The 23275-nt window shown below is 41.5% G+C and overlaps 1 protein-coding gene across 1 annotated transcript in view; it reads right to left on the minus strand.

Moving 5' to 3' along the window:
• C5H12orf56 (chromosome 5 C12orf56 homolog) overlaps positions 1-23048 on the minus strand; it is a 74318-nt gene extending 51270 nt beyond the window's left edge. The window contains exon 1 of the mRNA XM_081818973.1: positions 22543-23048. Within this exon, the coding sequence (XP_081675099.1) occupies positions 22543-23029 (487 nt within the window). The 5' untranslated portion in view covers positions 23030-23048. The remainder of the gene's footprint in view (positions 1-22542) is intronic.
• Positions 23049-23275: the final 227 nt, after the last annotated feature.

The following is a 23275-nucleotide window of genomic DNA, read 5'->3' on the forward strand; positions in this document are numbered from 1 at the left end:
TTTTTTTTTTAAAGATTTTATTTATTTATTTGACAGAGAGAGACACAGCGAGAGAGGGAACACAAGCAGGGGGAGTGGGAGAGGGAGAAGCAGGCTCCCCGCAGAGCAGGGAGCCCGATGCGGGACTCGATCCCAGGACCCTGGGATCATGACCTGAGCTGAAGGCAGTCGCCCAACCAACTGAGCCACCCAGGCGCCCGTCACCTGGGTCTACTTTTAAAAGTCAATCAGTTTGCTCCCCAGTGTCAATTTTTACCTGAGACACTGGTGGGGAAATCTGAAGGGAACAGTTGTATGTAGGCCGCACCCAAGGTACAGAAACAGGAGGGGGTGGGGCAGACAGAAGAGGCAGAGTGCTGCCAGAAAACAGAAAAAGGGTTCCCAGTTCTAAAGCTCATCCACTTGGACAGATGACTAAACGCCACGTTTTTCCACCAACAAGTGGGAATAGGCAGTCCATATCAGGCCGGAGCAGACAGGGAATTTCCCCGAAACAAAGGGAGTTTCAGCAGCTGCTTGGAAATACTCCTTAAAGTCCCTGTCGTGAGGTAGACTAACCACAGTTGGCTCCAATTATAGCCGTTAACCTGGGAAATGAGTGAAGGAGAAACCCCCACATCTATTAGGAGGAACAGTGAGAGTGAGAGTCAGCATCCTCTTTGCTAGGGATGGTCTGTGTTTCTTCCAGCACCCTGGGTTTATTTGGGGGAGGCCTATTTAGACAATTATGCAATATGTTAGGAGGGAGTTTACTGGTATGGTTACCACCAAACACATTCTGCAAGAGGCCCTTAGGTCTGGGTCCTGATTGAGAGCCCTGAAAGCCTGGATGAATCTAGGGTGCCTCTGTCTATTCACCCTGTTTCCTGCAAAAGAGACCCAATAGATCCCGCTGTGGCCACGCAGTGAGTGTTATAGGAGCTCAGGCCTTTTCCTAAATTTGCAATCCAAATTGTTTCCAGTGGGTTAAATGGCATCCCAAGGGAGAGTCCTTGGGAACTGAAGAGACCATGCCTTGCCACGAACGTCATGCCTTATTTTACCTTGCCTTGAAGAACCTGCCATTTTTAACCCATGGAAAACACTGGAAAGTTTTACAAGGGGAAATTACCCAAATTTGCAGTACCCAATCCAGAGGAGTCCCTGCGGAGAATGGTATGTTTCCCATCTCGAGATCCTGGTAGGAGTGACCCCGTACCTGTTATAGAGAGGTGACTATGAAGGCATCCCTACATATCAGCTCTCCCCTGTGAACCAAGGATCCCATGGTTTCCTACCCACGGTGAAAGAGGAGCCTAACATCTTCGGTTGAGGAGGGCTCAGGCTGGCGGGAGTAGCCACTCTTACCTGTCCGTCACCTGATCCTCCTTTTCTCCTCTGGATTCCTCCCCCCCGCCAAATCTGGCCCAATCATAAAGGCTTAGCCAGGTTAACAGTTTATTAAACTTTGATTCAATTATATTCTCACGTCTTACCCCTGGGTGCTTTTTCTGTCCATGTTGAGGGGTGCAGACCCTGTTAAGGGGTGCAGACCCTGAGATTTAGCATCATCATAATTTCATATTTCTGTTGTTGGAACAAGGAAGCTTCAACTATATGACCTACTTAAGTCCCAGCCACTAATGCAACCAGTCGAAGTATTGGCTGGGGGTCTGTAATTCCCTCCTTAGTGCCCAGGAAACACTGGGTTCCCTCCAACTTACCATATAAAGAGATAGCTCTAATCCTGCTTGCCAATATCTTGGGTTTTGATCCCTGGCCGTGATGTACCTAACAGAAAAACATATGTCTTAGCAGGCAGCAAAAATGAGGAAGATTCTCCTCCTGACTTAAGTTCTCACGAAAGACATCTTTAAGTGAAAAAGGCTTGTATCTACATAGGCAACACTTTGCCTGAAATGAATCCCTGATTAAACAGGCATAGTGATCACCGGAGATTGAAAGGGGCCTACTCTAGGCAAAGTCCCTGAGGTGGGAGAAAGCCATTTAAGAAAAGCCAATGAAGGGAAAGCAGAACTGAGGAGGGTTAGGCCAACATACCAACTTCTTTTGAGGAAGGGGAATTGACCAAACCTTTGTCCAGAAGCCTGTCACCTGAGACTTAAGCCCAGTGGCCACACTGTTCACCTTTAACTGGCGGACAGGTGCCCGGTTTTGTCATTTGTGACAAGAGGTCACCTAAGGGAGAAATGTCTCCCAGGAAAGAAAAGAAAAGAGTCAGCTTTTATTCACCCTTCGGTGGAAGTGATCCCGGGTCTCCGCACCAAAATGAAGCAGGAGAGCTAGGTTCTTGTCTCACGGAGTCAAGGAATGAATCTCACGGACAACAGAGAGTAAAGTGACAGAAGTTTATTAAGTGAAGATACAGAAAAAGCTCTCAAGAATGAGAGAGGTCCCAACAGGGTTGTCCTTGCAAAGAATTTTTAAAGAGGCCTATATGGTGAATTAACACCCTTGCTATGTATGTAAATGTAAATACGTAAATAATGTAAATAATCAGGTCAACCTAAAGAGAGTCTTATTTTGTGAATGAGTGATCTTTGAGATTATTATGATGGTGGAGGTGGGACAGAAAAACTGAAAGACTTTGAAATGGGGAAGGGGGATTAGTAGGGATACAGTTTAGCTCACCTATGCAGGTTATCTATGCCTTTCATTGTCTTTCAGGTTATTTTACAATGCTCTAATTCATAGAAGACCCTTTTGTGGGATGCCTGGGTGGCTTAGTCGGTTAAGTGTCTGCCTTCGGCTCAGGTCATGATCCCAGAGTCTTGGGATGGAGTCCCACATCGGGCTCCCTGCTCAGCCAGGGAGTCTGCTTCTCCCTCTCCCTCTGCCCCTACTCATGTGCTCTGCACTCTGTCTCTCTCTCATTCACTCTGTCTCAAATAAATAAATAAAATCTTTTAAAAAAATGTATGCTTCAAGTAGAGACTGAGTGAATGTAAATAAATATGTAAATATTTCTGCCTCAAATTGCTTATAAGCAGTTTTGGGAGGAGACAAAGTACCTATAATAATTTGCATAATAATTATACAGTTTATGGAACATGGCAAATATCTTATATAATACTTGCAACACATCTATGAGGTAGTTATTATTAACCCCACTTTGCAATGAGAAAATTAAGGTTCAGAGGGAGTTCAGTTTACAAAACTAGTAAATGGTGGAACTAGAATTACAAGACAAGGCAGTTGGTTTCCAAGGCCAGTTTTATAAAAACAACTAAGGTTTAAGACCACAGCCCTAACTAGTGGTCAGAGGTGGGAATTTTGTCAAGAAGAAATAGAAGTCTTTCTTCTAATGCAGGGCTGGAGGGGCACCTGGCTGGCTCAGTCGGTAGAGCATATGACTCTTGATTTTGGGGCTGTAAATTTGAGCCCCACAATTGGGCATGGAGCCTACTTAAAATAAAGTCTAAAAAAAAAAAAAAAAAACCAGGGCTGGAATCCAAACAGTAATCAAGCAGCTGGATTCATTATTATGTCAGAGTTTCAGTCGAATTATGCTAATTCCTTTATTTGAGACCGAAGTAGAGCCAGACCTCTTTTTTTAGTTGCTATAATCACCGAATTCGGTTAGCTCTGTCATTCAAGAACATAATACCTTCTTTAAATACACGGTGGTCGCATTCATTCATATAAAGCATTCATATAAATTTTTTCTGTATTTATTAACATGGAAAGATATCCATGACATGCTGTAAAGTAAAAATAGATTATAGAACAATATGTGGAATATGATTCCATATATATTAATGCATAGAACACAATTTGGAATGTTGTACACCAAATTTTCTTGTTGTGTGGTTAACTGTGGTTATCTCTGGGTGGTGAGATTTGTTCAGAGATAAACTGAGGCATATTAAAATTTTTAAGAGTCTATTTGGGCAAAAATCTATTCAAATCAGGCAGCATCCAATCTAGCAGATAGGAAGGAGCTCCAAGGAGCTGTACGAAATGAAAGACTTTTAAGCAGAAGGGAGTGGGAACAAGGAAGTTACACTTGGCAAAAAAGCAAGTTAGTTATTGCAGAGTTACTTTCCTTTAGGGAATTGTAGGGGTCTACCAGACTAGTGCTGATCAGGAGATACCTTTTTTTTTTTTAATATTTTATTTATTTAGAGAGAGAGCAGGGGGGAGGGACCGAGGGAGAGGGAGAGAATCTCAAGCAGACTCCCTGCTGAGCGTGGAGCCCGACTGGGGGCTCGATCTTATGACCCTGAGATCAAGGTCTGAGCTGAGATCAAGAGTCAGACACTTAACTAACTGAGCCATCCAGACACCCCACAGCAATGTGACTTTCTTTTTTTTTTTAAGATTTTATTTATTTTTTTGACAGAGAGAGACATAGCGAGAGCAGGAACACAAGCAGGGGGAGTGGGAGAGGGAGAAGCAGGCTTCCTGCCAAGCAGGGAACCCGATGTGGGACTCGATCCCAGGACCCTGGGATCACGACCCGAGCCGAAGGCAGACACTTAACGACTGAGCCACCCAGGCGCCCAGCAATGTGACTTTTAAAAGGGCATTTCCATGCACACTACGAGGCCTCTGTTACTATAAGGGAGTGGTAGATGATTACCCTGATGACAGCCACACAGCCAAGGGAACGCATATGTTGTCTGTAAAAGGGTGGATAAGGTCAGATAAATGGACAGTAACCATGAAAAGCAGTAGGGCCAAAATGATCTATCACTTTTCACTTCCCCCATTCTCTTATTGGTTCATCAAACAGTCATAATCTCAGTTGCAAAGCCTATGACAATATTGTAGATAGAACAAACTCTTATAAAAACATTTAATTCCACTTGGACTTGAATTACAAGGACAAAGTGTTAGACTAAGGAAAGTGGTTTCTCTCTCTCTTTTTTGCATTTAAAAATTTTTAAAAATAAAAATCTTTTGTAAAGCCCACGGCTTATTTGTGAAGCATGAGAGGACCACCCAGGAGCTAACCAAGGCTAATTTATGCATCCACGGGAGGTAAAAAGTTTTCTGACTGGGAAGCGTCTCTGCTGTCAGGCAAGGAGACTTGAGACTTGGTCCAAACAATATGCTGTCAGTGCCTGAACGAAGAAAAAGTTCTTAAGTGGGACACAGCTGAACTCAATCCTATGCTAGCAATTTATTTTAGGCATGGTGTTATCTGAAAAGAAAATTTTTGCATTTACTCCAGAGACATCATTAGGAAATTCAAAAGCCACAGTTTCCATTTAACCCCAAAGCATGAAAAGATATAGATAGATAGATGATAGATAGATAGATAGATAGATAGATAGATAGATAGATAGATAGATGATAGATGATAGATAGATGGATGGGGTCTGGGAGTTCAAGCCCCATGTTGGGGGTAGAGTTACTATTTTTTTTTTAAGATTTTATTTATTATCTGAGAGACAGCACGCAAGCACATGAGTGGGGGCAGAGGGAGAGGGAGAAATAGACTCCTCACCGAGCAGAGAGCCTGAATCAGGGCTCAATCTCAGGACCGGGAGATCATGACCTGAACTGAAGGCAGACGCTTAACCCACTGAGCCATGCAGGCACCCTATATTTTTTTTTTTTTAAGATTTACCCATTTATTTATTTTATTTTAGAGGGGGGAGAGGGGCAGAGGGAGAAGGAGAGAGAACCCCAAGCAGAATCCCTGCTGAGCATGGAGCCCAGTGCAGGCCAATCCCATAACCCGGAGATCACAACCTGAGCTGATCAAGAGTCAGACACTTGACGGACTGAGCCACCCAAGCACCCTGGGGGTAGAGTTTACTTTAAACAAAAAATTAAAATGTTCTAACTTTATGTCTTAAAATAAGCTTTGTAGCTTATTTTTTTATTAAAAGATTTTATTTATTTATTTGACAGAGAGAGAATGAGCACAAGCAGGGGGAGCGGCAGGCAGAGGGAAAGGGAGAAGCAGCTCCCTGCTGAGCAAGGAGCCCCATACGGGGCTGATCCAAGGACCCTGGGATCATGACCTGAGCCGAAGGCAGACGCTCAACTGACTGAGCTACCCAGGCTCCCCTTTAGTAGCTTATTTTAAATGAGCTTAGGTTTTTTTAAATAGCTTAAAATAAGCTAAATAATATGAGTTAAATTTTATTTTGTAAATGAATATTTAGCTTATTTAATTTATTTAATTTAATTTAAAACTTATTTAATAAATAAGTTTGCTCATTGTGTCATATAGCATTGAATTTATGTTTTTAGGACATATGTTGAAAGAAGTGCTTTTACCCAGACACCTTCTAGCACAGGTAATAATATCTGAATATCCACATGAAAATAATTTTAGAACTCCAAATCAGGACACAGGACAGATTTTTTTCTTTTTTCTTTTTTTTTTTTTTAAAGATTTTATTTATTTATTTGAGAGAGAGAGAATGAGAGACAGAGAGCATGAGAAGGAGGAGGGTCAGAGGGAGAAGCAGACTCCCTGCCGAGCAGGGAGCCCGATGCGGGACTCGATCCCGGAACTCCAGGATCATGACCTGAGCCGAAGGCAGTCGCTTAACCAACTGAGCCACCCAGGCGCCCCATGGACAGATTTTTTTCTATGCTTGCTGACATAACAAAGTCTTATATAACAATTAAATCAAACTATTTATATATATTTGATAAATCACCTCTTTTAAATATAATTGCATGAAATTACTATTGACCCAGTGCTGTACTTATACTTCAATACTAATATAAATGGTACCTTTAGCTTGTCTTTTCTCAATGGAAACTGAGGCTGGCAAGTTAGAGTTATTTGCAGATGGCCTCCTAAGTTCTTCCTCCCAGTCAATATTATAAAAACTCTAAGACCATTCATAAGTTGTAGCACTTTCTAATGCCTGATCTGACTTTCCCTGCCTCTGAGAAAGGTGTCTACTATATAACCAAACTTACTGGTAGTTTGGAGCCATGTGGTACACCAACTGTAAATTTTGGGCCTTGGGGAAAAAATCTTTAAAAAAAAAACAAACAGGGCGCCTGGGTGGCTCAGTTGGTTAAGCAACTGCCTTCAGCTCAGGTCATGATCCTGGAGTCCCTGGATTGAGTCCCGCATCGGGCTCCCTGCTCGGCGGGGAGTCTGCTTCTCCCTCTGACCCTCTTCCCTCTCATGTGCTCTCTCTCTCATTCTCTCTGTCTCAAATAAATAAATAAAATCTTAAAAAAAAAAAAAAAAACCCACCAAAACCATACTGGCTGACAAGCGAGGTGCACCTTTTCTCAATCTATGAAGTTAAAAAGGTAGGTAGCTGTGCAGAAAAAGGGTTACCTCAACAGGTCTGGGTTGCTCCTACCTTGTACCACCAAAAAAAGGCCTATCTTCAGGACTAGCCCTTGCCTGATCTTAGGAGATAACCAATGAGCCTTGGAATATTCTGACAGCCTGATACGAGTGTGTATGTCTGAGACCTTGGGCCATGCTGTACCAGTTTGAACAGATAAATTTATTCTGACAATGTCATCTATGGTAAACACTTGTTTTTCTGGGGGTGAGGGTAAGGAGGTGGAAGGGGGGCTGGAGTCTGAGTAGCTGAGGTCAGTTATATAGGCTCCTATGCATTCATGACTGTCTCCAATACAAACTCTGAACACCAAGGCTCAGAGTAATACTTTGGTAATACTTTGCATATGTTGTAACACATTGCTGGGAAATTAAGTACACCCAGGTGCCTGGGTGGCTCAGTCGGTTAAGCGTCTGCCTTCGGCTTAGGTCATGATCCCGGGGGTCCTGGGATCGAGCCCCGCATCAGGCTCCTTGCTCTGTGGGGAGCCTGCTTCTCCCTCTCCTCCCCACTTGTGCTCTCTCTCATTATTTCTGTCTCTCTCTCTCAAATAAATAAATAAAATCTAAAATGAAAAAAAATTAAGTACACCCAAGATACTCACTGGGAGAGGACACCTGGAAGTGTGCACTTAGGTTCTCCTGGATTTTATCTCATGCACCTTTTCCCTTTGTTTAATATAATCTGTATTGTCTCATTATAATCAACCATTTGAATCCTATGAGTCCTTCTAGTGAATCATCAAGCATGAGGGTAGTCTTGGGGACCCCCTACATAGTAGGACAATCTGACGCAGGCATAAGGTCATTGGCTGCTTAGACTACTGGTTCTGCCTCCTTTAGACACTGCAGTTTTGCCCTTTCCCCAGGCAAAGAGTCAGAGGGGGCCAGCCCACCTTCCCGTTCTTCCTCTTCAAAGGATTCATAAGGATTCTGATCCCTGTGGCCAGATCCTCTCCAGAGTGAAGATGGGGAAGAGGAAGAATTCAATGTTCAAACAGTGTCACATAGAACAAAATAAAAGCTAACATTTATTGAGCACTTACTATGTGTTCTTTTAAGTGCTTTATACATATTGTCTCACTGAATCCTCAGACAACCCCATATATCGGTAAAATTATTCCTGTTTACAAGGAATTCAAGGAACTTAAGGCTCAGAGAGTTAAGGGACTTAACTCTCAAGGTTCCACTGCTAATATGTGACCAGATTCAAAATGAAGCCTGTGCTCTTAACTTATACAAAATGACACACAAAGTATGAAACATACATACATCAGGAAACTAACTATACCATGGGTCAAAAAATAAAATTGTTTCTATTGTGAGATAAGACAATGTTACCATGAGGTGGATTTTTGTATTCTCACTGTGAGACATTAAGGAGAAGGCTCTACTTACAAACATGATTCCTATCATGGCAGATGTCCCACAACCCTCAAAATTTCCAAATTTCCTAATTACTGAATTGACCCATTTTGCTCAGGTGGCTCTCATTTTTCATGCATTTTAGTGAATTGTCCACCATAAAGTTCCTACCAAAAGCCTGACATGAAAGAAGGATTAAAACATGAAAGAGAATCTCAGACTAAGAAAGCCTAAAAAATGAATTTATCATAAAATAATGTACAAAGATCAGGATTAAAATCACTTAAAAGCCAGATTTCTGAGTGGAAGGTACTAAAGTGTCCTAAAGGAAAGCCATCAGGCAGACAGCAATCTAGTATAAATTATTCTAATTAAATTCTTACGGAACAACTCGTTATTTTGTGCCCTAATTGTTAAGTATATCATGACCAAACTAGATAATCATAGTCAACATCCTGACAGAAATTTGGAATGTTGGAGAAACAATATGAATTAATAGTCAGGAAATCTGATTTTGAATGTGGCTTTCCCTATTAACTGTCAGTGTGACTTTGGTCAAGTTACTTAAGCTCTTTTGGCTTTGATTTCCTCACTTGTAGAATGTGGAATCAGTTTAAGGTCTCTTTCAGCATATATATAGATATATATATATATCTATATATATATATCTATATATTTTTTAAAGATTTATTTATTTATTTGAGAGAGAGCAAGCATGAGTTGAGGGGAGGGGCTGAGGAGAGGGAGAGGGAGAAGCAGATGCCCCACTGAGCAGGGAGCCCAACTCGGGGCTCAATCCCTGGGATCATGACCTGAGCCAAAGGCAGACCCTTAACCGACTGAGCCACCCCAGCACACCAATATAGATATTTTTAAATACAAAGCTATATTATAACTTCACAATATTAAAACTTAATATTGACTGGCTCAGTCAGAAGAGCATGCAACTCTTGATCTCAGGGCCATGAGTTCCAGCCCCATGCTGGGTATAGAGATTACTAAAAAAAAAAAAAAAAAAAAAAAAAAAAAAAAAAATTTTTAATTAAAAAAAGTAAAACTTAACTTTGCCAAAAACTATATTTCAGGAAATATATTTACATGATTAGGAAGAACCAGATGGGCTGCTTTGCAAAGATGCAGCCAAAGAGCATCTTCAGAGTCCTATTTTGGAGGAGAGTATATTTATGTAAATATGTAATCTACCTATGCATTTTGTTAAGAACATTCCTTATGGGGGCACCTAGGTGGCTCAGTTGGTTAAGCATCTGCCTTTGGCTCAGGTCATGATCCCAGGGTCCTGGGATTGAGCCCCATGTCGGGCTCTCTGGTCAGCGAGGAGTCTGCCTCTCCCTCTGATCCTCCTCCCTGCTTGTGATCTCTTTCTGTCTGCCTCAAATAAATAAATAAAATCTTTTTTAAAAAAGAGCATTCCTTATGAAGAATTCAGTATCTATATCCCAAAGAATCTATACTCTGTATAGATTAAGGGTATTAGTACTATCAGACCTACAAGAAATACTAAATGGAATTCTTTGAGCTGAAATGAAAGGACATTAGACAGTAACTTACACCCACATGGAGAAATAAAGAGCACTGATAAAGATAACTACACAGGTAAAAATAAAAGACAGTTCAATGTATTTTTTTGTGTAACTCTTTTTTCTCCTATTTAGTTTAAAAGATACTTGCATAAAGCTATAATTTATAAATCTGTGTTGATGGGTACATAATGTAGAAACTGTAATGTGTATGATAATAACAGCACAAAGGAGCAGGGAGGGAACAGACATATTTTTATATACTATTAAGTTGGTAATAATCTGAACTAGATTGTTACAAAGTAGAATGTTAATTGTAATCCCCAGGGCAAACATTAATTTAAAAACTCCAAACCACATAGTAAAAGAAACCATGAGAGAATTCAAAGTGTATACTAGAAAGTACCTATTTGACACAAAGGAAGGCAGTAATGGGGGAATAGGGGGAAAAAGGACATATGAAAATAAATAGCAATATGACAGATGTAAACTCTACCTTATCAGTAATTATAATACTGTAAATGGATTAAACACTCCAATTAAAGTCAGAGAATGAAAGGATAGATTTTTAAAATATGATATAACTGATTATTCACTTTGTACTATTACAAGAGACCCACTTTAGGTTCAAAAACACAGTAAAAGTAAAGTAAAGGGATAGAAAAGATACACCATGCAAACAGTAACCAAAAGAGAGCTGAAATGGTGATTGTACCAAGAGACAAAGTAAGACTCGATGCAAAAAAAATTTTACTAGAGGGGCACCTGGTTGTCTCAGTGGGTAGAGCATGCAGATCTTGATCTTGGGTTTGTGAGTTCGAGCCCCACATTGAGTGTAGAGATTACTTAAAAATAAAATCTTTTTTTTTTTTTTAAAGATTTTTTATTTATTTATTTGAGAGAGAGAGAGAATGAGAGACAGAGAGCACGAGAGGGAAGAGGGCAGAGGGGGAAGCAGACCCCCCGCTGAGCAGGGAGCCCGATGTGGGACTCGATCCCGGGACTCCAGGATCATGACCTGAGCCAAAGGCAGTCGCTTAACCAACTGAGCCACCCAGGCGCCCTAAAATCTTTTTTTTTAAGATTTCATTTATTTATTTGACAGAGAGCGAGAGAGCAAAAGCAGGGGGAACAGTAGAGGGAGAGGGAGAAGCAAGCTCTCCGCCAAGCAGGGAGCCCAATGCGGGGCTCGATCCCAGGATCCTGGGATCATGACCTGAGCCGAAGGCAGACACTTAACCATCTGAGCCACCCAGACACCCCAAAAATAAAATCTTTAAAAGAAGAAAGAAAGAAAATTTCCCTAAAAAGTTAGCAAAAGAGAGATGAAAAACAAATGCAATGTATGCTTCTTGATTGGATCCTAGTTTGAACAAACTACTTGTGAAAGACAGCTAGAAACAGAAAAGCTATGTGGTTTTCACTAAAACAGGGATCTACTTAGTTCCACTGATTTGGGTTTAAACATATTATAGAAAGCTGATCAAGCACATGCTATTCTCTCCTTTTGGAATACACTTGTCCTATATTCTGCTTAGAAACTTCTATTCTTCCTTCAAGACCAAGCTCAGGTTACTTTTTTGGTGAACCTTTACGTATTACCCCTCTTTCCTCAGCATCCCCTCCTCCACCAAAATAAAAGAGTATATCACTTCCTCTTCTGGGTTCCCACAATCGTCTGTTTATTATATCTATTCTCACATTTCATTATAATTATCTGCTTATAACTGTTTTTCTTCTTTCCCATCTGCTTGCCTTCCTCTCTAAATTATGAGTTACTCAAAAGCAGGTAACCATTTTTTATTCACTTATATATTTGTAGTCCCTGGTAATTCAAAACATGGGTAGAAATGTAACATATAAAATCTAACATCCATTCAATAGAACTGTACAGTGTAGAAAGGAGAAAAACATAAACCAGAGGAAAAGTTGAAAAGGAAAAAATGAAGGCCTACATCATATACTGGGCCACAGTTTCGAGATCACTTTACTTAACGGGACATTAGGTAGTAGAAGTAAGACCCCAAAAGAGCTAAATCATGAGATATCTTTCAACTTCCATGGTTCTTTCTGGACCTAACTTCCTCTCTGACAGCAAGCTCTCACTCTCCAGTGTCCAACAAAGAGAGGAAAGCAAGTAATAAATTAATTCACTCAGATTTCAATTTAATGAATTACCTGTTCCAAGAGTTTTTCAGAGCAAATCTGAAGGAGGACCAGTGGTAAATCCAAAGGATTCAAACTACTGATGAGATAGCTAATCAATATATGGAGATCTCTTGAATGGATTTCCCTCAAATTAAACTACATTAGCAGTTATCTATGTCACACTGTACATAAGCGTATTCCTAAATAGAAGCTATTTTTACATTTAGCATTTGGCAAATCCTTCCTCTGTCATAATTTAAAAACTCACTGTAGCCTCCACCAGGTGGTTTTTTTCCCATTATACTCTACCTGGGCTTTAGTGTACTAATCCCTAAGGAAGTCTGAGTAGATGAGCTTTTTTTGGAACCTGTGAATATTGCTGACAAGAATTATCCACACACATATTCCAAAAAGAATTACCAGTTTGGAGAATTGAGCACTACCCCCATAATACTGGAGACTCCCTAGACTATTTCAGTGTTAGGATTGAAAAATCATTGCCTCTGGGACAAGAGCCACAGCTAAGACTAAAAGAAAAGAAGCTTTCAAGGCTTGGCCCTGTGAAAAGGATGCTACATCCCATCTGCGTCTTTCCAACCAAACCTGTCCTTGAACATCATCAGAAACAGCAATGATACTAGTCTGAGCTCTGAAGGACAACAGTCTTGAGTACAGAGAGGTGGTATGGGGAATGAAAAAGGTATTTTATTTAAAATGTCATTCTTTCCTTCCTGACAGCCAATGCTCAGGAACCATGTAATCTGCATACTGTTGAGGTAACCATGTTGTCTCTATTGCAAAACCTAAAAACATCTAAAGAAACTTGGAATTTGGAATTTGGAAACCAGGAATTTGTAGAAGATCAGTTGTTAGTATGTGCATAATGGTTAAAGAATGCTGGCTGTAAGGTCAAAAACCTGAGTTTATATTCCAGCTCAGATGTTTTCTGAATATGACCTTGTGCAAGTATTTCCCCTTTTTCTGCCTCAGTTTTGTCATCTGTAAAAAAAAAAAAAAAAGACAGTATCACCTTCCTTATAGCGTTAATAAGATTATATGAGATCTAAAGTATGTGACACAAGGCTAGCTCATAGTATATACCCAATAGATATCCATTACAATTAATGACCTTTGATTGTTCATAAGAACCTCAGTAATGCAATACTGAGCCAGATTCATGGCCTGCTCAGCATGGTATTTGTCTCTGATGCTGGCAGCAAGGGGCGTTTTGGGAGAGAAGAGAATGCTCTTTTTTGTTATTTCAAATGAATAAGGCTTTATCTGAAAATATCTTTAAGTTCTTTGACTACCTCTAAGAATAATGTATCACTCATGAATGTTATCTACATCATTTTTGACGTATTTATATTGGCAACTGGTACTGATTTCTCTTACTTTTATCAAAATACTACTTTTAAAATGTAAAGAGATATCCCCTATTTTTTGTTTTTTAATTGAAGTATAGTTGACACTCTTTATTTCTTGTTTTCTAATTTTTTAAAGATTTTTTATGTATTTGAGAGAGAGAGAGAATGAGCGGGGGAGGGGCAGAAGGAGAGGGAGAAGCAGACTTCCCGCTGAGCAGGAAGCCTGATGCAGGGCTCCATCCCAGGATCCTGAGATCATAACTTGAGCTGAAATCAAGTCAGACGCCTAACTGACTGAGCCACCCAGGCACCTCCCTGTTTTCTATATTTTGTGAACAATTCTGTATTTATCTTATCCCTTAGTCTTGATTTCATAGTCTTGGTTCAGATTTTTTTCTATCAGCTTTAATTTCAGAGAATAAAAGCACCCTAAGCTTTTAGCAGTTGATTATCTAGTTTCTAATTTATCTAGTTCAATACATCATGGATATTTTAGAGTTCCTACTGCCAAAGTGCAAAATTGAAACATGCAAAATGTAAGATGGAGTTTCTGTTTTCAAAAAGCTTAGAGTCTTCTGGATATTCAGTCAATGAAAACTTTTTTTTTTAAATTAATGACCTGCTATGACTGATGCAGCTATATCTAGAAAGTCAAAGCATTGGCTCTGGAGCCAAACTACTAGGGTTCAAATTCTGGTTGTGCCACTTAGAGGATGACCTTGGGCAAGTTGCTTAAGTTCTCTGTACTTCAGGTTTTTTATCTGTTAGCTAAGCTAACAGTACTACCTGGGGTTGTTGTAAGGATAAAGAAGTTGTTCCAAGTTAAGCACTTAGAACAGAGGCTGAGTGGCAAATAGTAAGCACTCAATAATTTGAGGTAGACACTAGAGCTGTTCACAAATATTCCTGTTCTCTCTTGCAGACATGTGGGATGCATACATAGTAGGATCACATTCCCCCCCTTTTTAATTTATTTTAATTTATTTTTATTTTTTTTAAAGATTTTATTTATTTCTTTATTTACGTGAGAGAGCGAGCGAGCACAAGCAGGGGGACAGGCAGAGGGATAGGGAGAAGCAGGCTCCCCGCTGAGCAGGGAGCCCGACGCAGGACTCGATCCCAGGACCCTGGGATCATGACCTGAGCCGAAGACAGACACTTAACCGACTGAGCCACCCAGGCGCCCCGCCCCTTTTTTTTAAGATTTATTTATTTGAGAGAGAGGCAGGAGAGAGGGGGAGGGGGCCAGGGGAGAGGGAGAAGCAGGCTCCCTGATGAATGGGGAGCCCAACACGGGGCTTGATCTCAGGACCCTGGGATCATGATCTGAGGGGAAGGCAGATGCTTAACTGACTGAGCCACCCAGGCACCCCTTTTCTCCCCCTTTTAAGTTAGGCATGGGCCATGTACCTGCCTCTGGCCAATGAAAGGTGAGAAGTGACATGTGTCATTTCCGCGTAGAACCTTAAAAATCAGTACATAATCAGGGCATCTGGGTGGCTTAGTCAGTTAAGTGTGGTTAAGTGTCTGACTCAGTCTCAGCTCAGGTCTTGATCTCAGGGACATGAATTCAAGCCCCACGTTGGGCTCTGCTGTGTGTGGAGCCCACTTAAAATCAGTACATAATTTGCCAAGTTAATTTCCCTCTGCTGTGGTGATTAAACAAGCATGTGCTGAGATGGTGCCCCTGATACTAAGATGTGTAACTAAGTATCACGTATCTTGTGACTAAAATGAACAGAGCCTCTTGCTAATCTACAAGGGACCAGTAACTTGAATGAGCCAGACTTTATGTTGTGTTAAAGAAGTAAGACTTTGGGGTTGTTAGGGGCGCCTGGGTGGCTCAGTTGTTAAGCATCTGCCTTCGGCTCGGGTCATGATCCTGGAGTCCTGGGATCGAGTCCCGCATCAGGCTCCCTGCTCAGCGGGAAGCCTGCTACTTCCTCTCCCACTCCCCCTGCTTGTGTTCCTGCTCTCGCTATCTCTCTGTCAAATAAATAAATAAATAAAATCTTAGGAAAAAAAAAAAAGACTTTGGGATTGTTTGTTAGTGCAGCTTAACCTAAGCTATCTTGACCATACACTATCATTCCGGGCACTGGGGATACATCAGTGAATCAAACTGACAAAATGCACGCCCTCGTGGAGTCTCTCAGAACTCGAATACAATATCCAAACTATTCTATGCAAACAAACTATTAAGAATCCAAAATGACTGGGGCACCTGGGTGGTTCAGTCGGTTAAGCATCTGCCTTTGGCTCTGGTCATGATCCCAGGGCCCTGGGATGGAGCCCCGTATCGGGCTCCCTGCTCAGCAGGGAGTCTGCTTCTCCCTCTGCCTGTCGCTCCCCCTGCTCATGCTCTCTCTCTCTCTGACGTATAAAAAAATAAAATAAAATAAAGATGAATAAAAAGAAACCAAAATGATGGATAAGAGATTACTACCTCTTTCTTCCTTCCACAGTGAGAGTTTTGAAAGGCTGCCAATGAACCAAAATAGAAAAAAACATGCTAGAGAAGAAAAGAAGCATCCATAATACGGTCTCATCTTACCTAACTCTCACCACCAAAATGCAGGACTCAGGTCAACAACACAGGGATCATCTCATACAAGCACAAAAGAAGCATGAAAAATACTGACCCTGAGCATTAGGTGAGAATTTACTCTGGTCTCCCACTGCTATGTGATCAAGTGTCAAGTCTCCAGGGTCCCTCAACACTTGGAATAAGGAAAGAGGATCTCTCCCTCTGAGAGGTAAACTATATGATGTATCTGAACATCCGTTTATTCCTTTATTCATTCTTCCAATTGACAACTAGTTATTGACCATCTACTATGTGTCAGGCAATATGATGCACAGTGACCCAGGGATGTAAAGACAGACATGATCTCATGGAGCTTACATTTACCATGAGAGATACACAATAATAAGTCATTAAACAGATCAATCTTATAATGCCAATACTGATAAGTGCTTTGAAGCCAACAGATGTGATGAGTGTGACACAGGAATGATACTTTAGATTGGGGGGTCATATGAGGCATCCCTGTGGAGGTGGTGCTGAATTTGGAAACATGACTGATAAAAAGGAATCAGCCCTCTGAAGATCTGGAGGAAGAGTGTTCCAGATAGGATGGCAAGTACAAAGGCCCTGAGGCAGGAAAGAAGAGCATAAAGAGCTCTGGGAAAAGTGGGAGAGAAGTCAGAGATAAAGGGGTTTTCATGGAGGCTCTTATAGGCAATAAGGAATTTGGAAGTTAATGGAGATTTTGATACAGAAGAGTGATATAACTTAATTTACAATTTATGTTTAAAAAGATCACCCCAACTGCTTGATGGAGGAATAAGTTTAGAGGCAATTTCAATAGTCTAGATAAGGGATTGAATAAGTGACATAAGTAAAAGGAGTAAGAAAGATCATGGCTGGATATATTTTGGATGAGGAGTGACAAGGTTCAGAACACACTCCCCCAAAATATAGCACCTTGGTATACTGAATATTTTGAGCTGAAAGAATTTGAGAAAACAGCAGATGCAGGAAACTCTGACCTTTCTCCACCCTGCTCCCTTGAAGCAGGTCCTAGACCCCCATGGGAGAGGTGTCCTCCCTATACCCAAGACAAGGACAGTAAAAGGAATCCAAATGAACAGCCCTTGCTAGTTTTCCCTAGTTCATTATCCTTAGTCATACCCCCTTTTTAGTACTATCCCATTTTTCCATGACTCTCTATTCTTCATGAAACCTAATATTAAACACACAGAGATTTACCTGTTTCTTCAAGTCTTCATTTCCTTATAAAGGCTTCCATGTCATGTAAAATTTATATTAAATAAATTTGTAGGCTTTTTTCCTGTTAATCTGTCTTTGTCAGTTTCATTTCCAGACCCAGCCAGGGACCCTGAGAGGGTCAAGGGAAACTTTTTCCTCCTCTACACAAATCAAGGGGTACACTGATTGTTGGATGTGGGGAGTGAGAAAATTAAGGCTGATGGAAGATGATGTTATTTCCTAAAATAAGGAAAGCTAAGGAAAAGGAACAGATTTGGGGGTGAAGATCAGGAATTCTGTTTTGGGACATATTAAACTTGACAAACCTACTGGGCGATTTTCAAGAAGAATAAATGAGATAATGTATTTAAAACACCTAGTATATAATCAGTGCTCAAAAAAAGTTATTTTCTTTCCAAATTTACTAAATCTCCTAAATTCAAGTGCCCTGATATGAAAAGAGAAGATAATATCTATATTACAGATTCATAGTGAGCCTTAATAGGCTTAATATATGTGAATAAAGGTTATCAATAATAACATGTATGTAGCTCTTACCATGTGCCAAGTATTGTTTTAAGTGTGTTACATTTATTAATGAATTTAATCCTCCCCAAAACTCTAAGGAAGGTGCTGTTATCTCCATTTTACAAAATGAGGAATGAAGGCACAGACTAGAAGGTAAATAACTGGACCAAGTCTACACAGGTAGAGAACAAAAACTGAATAAAAATGTATTATTTAAAAATGTATTATTAAATGTCCAATGTATATTGCAGATAATAAATTTCTTTTTTTTTTTTTTAAAGATTTTATTTATTTGACAGAGAGAGACACAGCGAAAGAGGGAACACAAGCAGAGGGAGTGGGAGAGGGAGAAGCAGGCTTCCCGCGGAGCAGGGAGCCTGATGCGGGGCTCGATCCCAGGACCCTGGGATCATGACCTGAGCCGAAGGCAGACGCTTAACGACTGAGCCACTCAGGTGCCCCGCAGATAATAAATTTCGAAACAGAAGAAATGTTGAGTATTTAACAAACAGTTATTGACCATCTCATCTGTGCCAGGCAATGTTCTAGGAACCAGGGATACAGCAATGAACAAAACTGACCGAAAGTCCTGCCTCATGGTCTAGCCAAGAAAAAACTCAGAGAAAGAATGATGGGCTTAGGGGCACCTGGCTGGCTCAGATGGTTAAGCGTCTGCCTTCAGCTTGGGTCATGATCCCACTGGGATCGAGCCCCACGTCGGGCTCCTGGCTCGGTGGAGAGCCTGCTTCTTCCTCTCCCTCTGCCTCTCCCCCTGCTTGTGCTCTCTGTATCTCTGTGTCTCAAATGAATAAATAAAATCTTAAAAAAAAAAAAAAGAATGATGGGCTTAGCCAAAAACGTGTTGGCTCTGAATACAGCAGTGGGGAAAGCGGGGATCAGTTGGCAAACTCTTGCAGCCCCTTCAACAAACAGCCTGTGACCTGTTTCTGTTCAAGCCAAGATGTTTTTACTTTTTTTTTTTAAAGTAAACCCTGCCCCTATCGTGGGGTTCAAACTCACAACCCCGAGATCAAGAGTGACATGTTCTCCTGACTGAGCTAGCCAGGTGCCCCTGTTTTGACATGTTTTAAGAGGAGAGAGAGGAAGAGAGGAAGAGGAGGATTATAAATATGAGGATCTGAACAACGTCGAAGGAGGAGGACATGTTCACCATGAGCAACAGGCCAGGTTGTAAAAGGTGCCTTTGTTGCCTGTTCAGGAAGCCTCATGGAGCCTGGGATGGCTGGAGAGCCCATACTCACTGGGAGGAGTGGTAAAAAGACAAGGACAAAGACTGGCAAGAGGTTAAGAGGTGAAGGCTGCTGGATTTGACAGATTTGTTTTTCTCTGTAGATGATGGGATGGCATTGAAGGAGAGTGAATTCCTAGGAAATTCACTTCTGGATAGTTGCTTCTCACACTTAAAAAATATGTGTTTAATCTTAGAAGAGTTTAAAGAAATGTTTTGATGCCCACAACAAGAGCAGAATTCTTCCAAAAGTAACTCTTAAAGAAAATGTCAGCCTTTTTATAAAAGCTCTGCCCAAGCAACCTTAGAAACTCTTTCTTTTAGGAGATGAACCATATCAAACACTTACAGAGATCTCCCAGTGCACTTTAAGCTCATCTTTGCTGGAAGGGAAATCTCATTTTTATTCAATGCAAGCTCTGGCCTAATTTTTTTGTTGCTGTTACCTTCATTTTTTTTCCTTAGGGGAGAGAATGGAATTTTATTTGTATATTTGCAAATTATATTCTGAAGTGTAACTGCAAAATGTGTCTCAAAATAAATAAGGAATCTGGTCGAACATGGAACCGGGAGGGCTGGGGCCCAGAGGTATAAAGGACTGGTTTGCTTAGGGACTTTATTACCGTGACGGCTAGAACAAAGGCAGGATGGGAACCTGAACCGGCTGAAAGTTAAATAACAAGACAGACATGTACAGTAAAATGAGAAAAACTTTGAGAATGGAAAAGGATGTCTAAAGAGTTGACCTTAGAAAGAGGAGAGCACCCTAAAAAAAAGGAGAGTAAACAGTTTATCTTTCAAGGAAGGAGGAACTGGTTCTAAAAAACAAAGCTGCCTGGCACTGAAATCATATAATTGAAGTGACTGAGTTAGCATGGATAAGTGACTATATGACATATAACACAAGAAATCAGGAAAATTCTCCACAGAGAATTATTTTATAAAACCTCAGAAAAAGAGATTGTTAAGGCATTTGTACTCAGTCTGATTATATTTATTTCTCACTGAAACAATATTTTTAAAAAATGATTACCAATTTTTTTTAAAGATTTCTTTAATTATTGGGGGGGAAGGGGCAGAGAGAAAGAGTCTCAAGCAGACTATCTACTGAGTGTGGAGCCCAACTCAGGTCTCAGTCTCACAACCCTGAGATCATGACCTGAGCCAAAACCAAGAGTCTGATGCTTAACCGACTGAGCTACCCAGGCACCCCATCCTATTAATGTTGTGAAAATGGGTAATCATTGGGATGCCTGGGTGGCTCAGTCGGTTAAGCATCAGACTCTTGGTTTTGGCTCAGGTCACGGTCTCAGGGTTGTGAGATTGAGACCCGAGTTGGGCTCCTTGCTGGGCATGGAGCCTCCTTAAGATTCTCTCTCTTCCTCTCCCTCTGTCCCTCCTCACCCCTCCCACTCCCCCGCACGCGTGCTCGCTCTTGCTCTCTCCCTCAATAAACAAACAACATTAATAGAAAACATTTCTATTCATTTACTGTTGTAACATATTACCACATAATCTGTGGCGTTAAGCAACACAGATTTATTCTCTTACAGTTCTGGAGGTCAGAAGTCCAAAATGGGTCTCACGGGGCTAAAATCAAGGTGTCAGGAGGAGTGCATTCCTTCTGGAGGCTTAGGAGAAAACCTGTTTCCTTGCCTTTTCCAGCTTCTAGAGGCTGTACACATTCCTTGGTTTCTGGTCCCTTCCACCTTCAGAACTAAGTCTTGTGCTGCAACACTCTGCCTCCTTTTTCCACTTTGGAGGATTTTGTGATTACATTGGACCCACCCAGATAATCCAAAATAATCTCCCTCTTTTACTTATTTTGGCTTTTTTCTTTTCCTTTTTTGGGTTTCTTTATTTATTGGACACTTTGGTTTTTTTTTAATCTCCCTGTTTTAAAATCAGCTGATTAGCAAGCAATCTTAATTGTATCTGCAACTTTAATTCCTCTTTGCTGTGTAATGTAACGTATTCACAGGTTCCAGGGATATCTTTGGGGGGCTGTTATTCTGCCTGCCACAACTATATTGTGCAAGATGGACATTCAATCTATCAACGGTGCTGAAATCTTAGATTTGTTCAGCAACTTTACACAGTCTTCTATATGCCCGAAAGGTAAATTTTGTACATAAAGAAGTCCAAATGAATTGGTACACCTTTTGGGAGGATTTTTGGCTTGAAGGCCTAGGAAACTTCACACACTTTTCAGATTCTGACAACTCAAAAAGAAAGATATATAACAACCATTGGAATAAATATACTGTGTCTTGTCGTGGAGAGTAACAATATCGTAAAATTATTACATTTTGTCACAACAATAAATGTTTACACCGCAGACAGTAGAAAAAGCTAAGCATGTAATGTTTTAAAAGCATTTGATAAAGGAAATTAACTGTTTTAAATTTTATTTCAAGAGAATGAAAATAGTGGTAGTGAGGAAAAAGGCAGTTTGCTTCCAACTTTTACTCTAAAACAAAAAACATAAAACAAAACCAAAAAAACCCCACAAATAAATTTGCATAGTGATATTAACTGACAGAGGTATTTTAAGGAGAAAAAATAAAAGCACTTTTTTCACTAAATTGTATCCTTTTCTTACAGATGTGTTCCAAGCAAGCTATGCTTCTCTGGGCAAAACAGCCCCACCAAGTCTTGTCAACTTCTCCTTTGGGAGATGCAGAGACTGGAGGGAGGGGTGGGGAAGACGGGGGATGAGGCTAGACACTGTCCCTAGTGGAAAAAGGAACACACCTGGAGAGCAACTCAGACAAAGGGAGCCAAGGGGGAAAAAACAGTAATTGGAGAGGAGACTGCTTCCAATCTGTTGCTGGGTTTATAAGGTAAATCTATTCCTGGAGGAAAGGGATATAGTAGCTGCACACTAAAAACTGGGACAAGGCGTGTCTATGCCAAACTGTATCTTTTTCAAGAAGTTTTGAAGCCCAGTTTGAATCAAGTGACCTGCCTGAGATTGCCAGGTGTCCTGTGCACATCTCATTCATTCATTCATTCATTCACTCACTTAGTCATATTGAGCACCTAACAAGCTCTAAGCACTGTTGATAAAAAAGTAAACAAGGCATAATAGTACTTAGCACACTGCATTTATTTGCATTGGTTTTGGCTTTTTCTCTCCCACAGCAGCTTCTAGGAAGGGGCCCTATTTCATTTTTGCATCCTCAGTGCCTAGAACAAGTGCCTGGAACAGGTTAGGTGCTTAATGAACGAAAAAATGACTTTAAAGCATACTTTTCATAGGGGGCTATGTTCTCAAACCCGTAGCCCTATTTAGGGGGGAGAAGGGATGACCGGTACACATGACAAGAACGGGCAAGTCATCTTTAATCGGAGTACACACAGCAATCCAGTTTTCCTGTGGCTTCTAGTCCTCAAGTAAGTTAAAGTACGGGAGTCCAGGGAGGGATGGGGAAGGTCTGCCGCCTCCTCCCTCTTCCCGCATGCGGAGGGCTGAAATTGGGGGACCCACGAAGGGAGTTCTCGCGAGCCCGCCTGTCCGCCCGCGCTCCTCACCAGGTCAATGGCCACGACGTCCCGCAGCGCCACGGCTCGCCGTATGGACTTGGGCGGGTTCTCGGTCAGGTAGATGAGCCGATCGCTGAGCACCACGTACTTGAAGGTGTGCTTCTCCGAGTCGGACACCACGATGCACGGCTCGTAGGCGCGGACGGCGTCGTAGACCTCGGGCGGCAGCTGCCTCCGCAGGAACGCGTCCAGACGGCTATTCGTGTGCGCAGGGAAGCCAGACCTTGCGGGGCCTGCCATGCGCGGCGTCCGCGCCCGGAGCGAGTGCCGGGAGCGGGGTGGCGGACGCCTCTGCCCGGCCCCGCCTCCGCGCCGCCTGCGGTGGAACCCGCACGCGCCACAAAGCCGCCCGCCCCGCCGCCACCACCTTCCCCGGGCGCAGGGAGCAGGGCCCCCAACTTCGGTGCCCGTCCAACGATGGACGGGGCGAGAGGCTGGTCTTTCGGTAAATCATCATCAAGCATCCCATGGGCTGCGGGGCGGATA

Source organism: Leptonychotes weddellii, chromosome 5, assembly GCF_054177405.1.
Source record: "Leptonychotes weddellii isolate Sample4059 chromosome 5, ASM5417740v2, whole genome shotgun sequence".
Classification (NCBI taxonomy): Eukaryota; Metazoa; Chordata; class Mammalia; order Carnivora; family Phocidae; genus Leptonychotes; species Leptonychotes weddellii.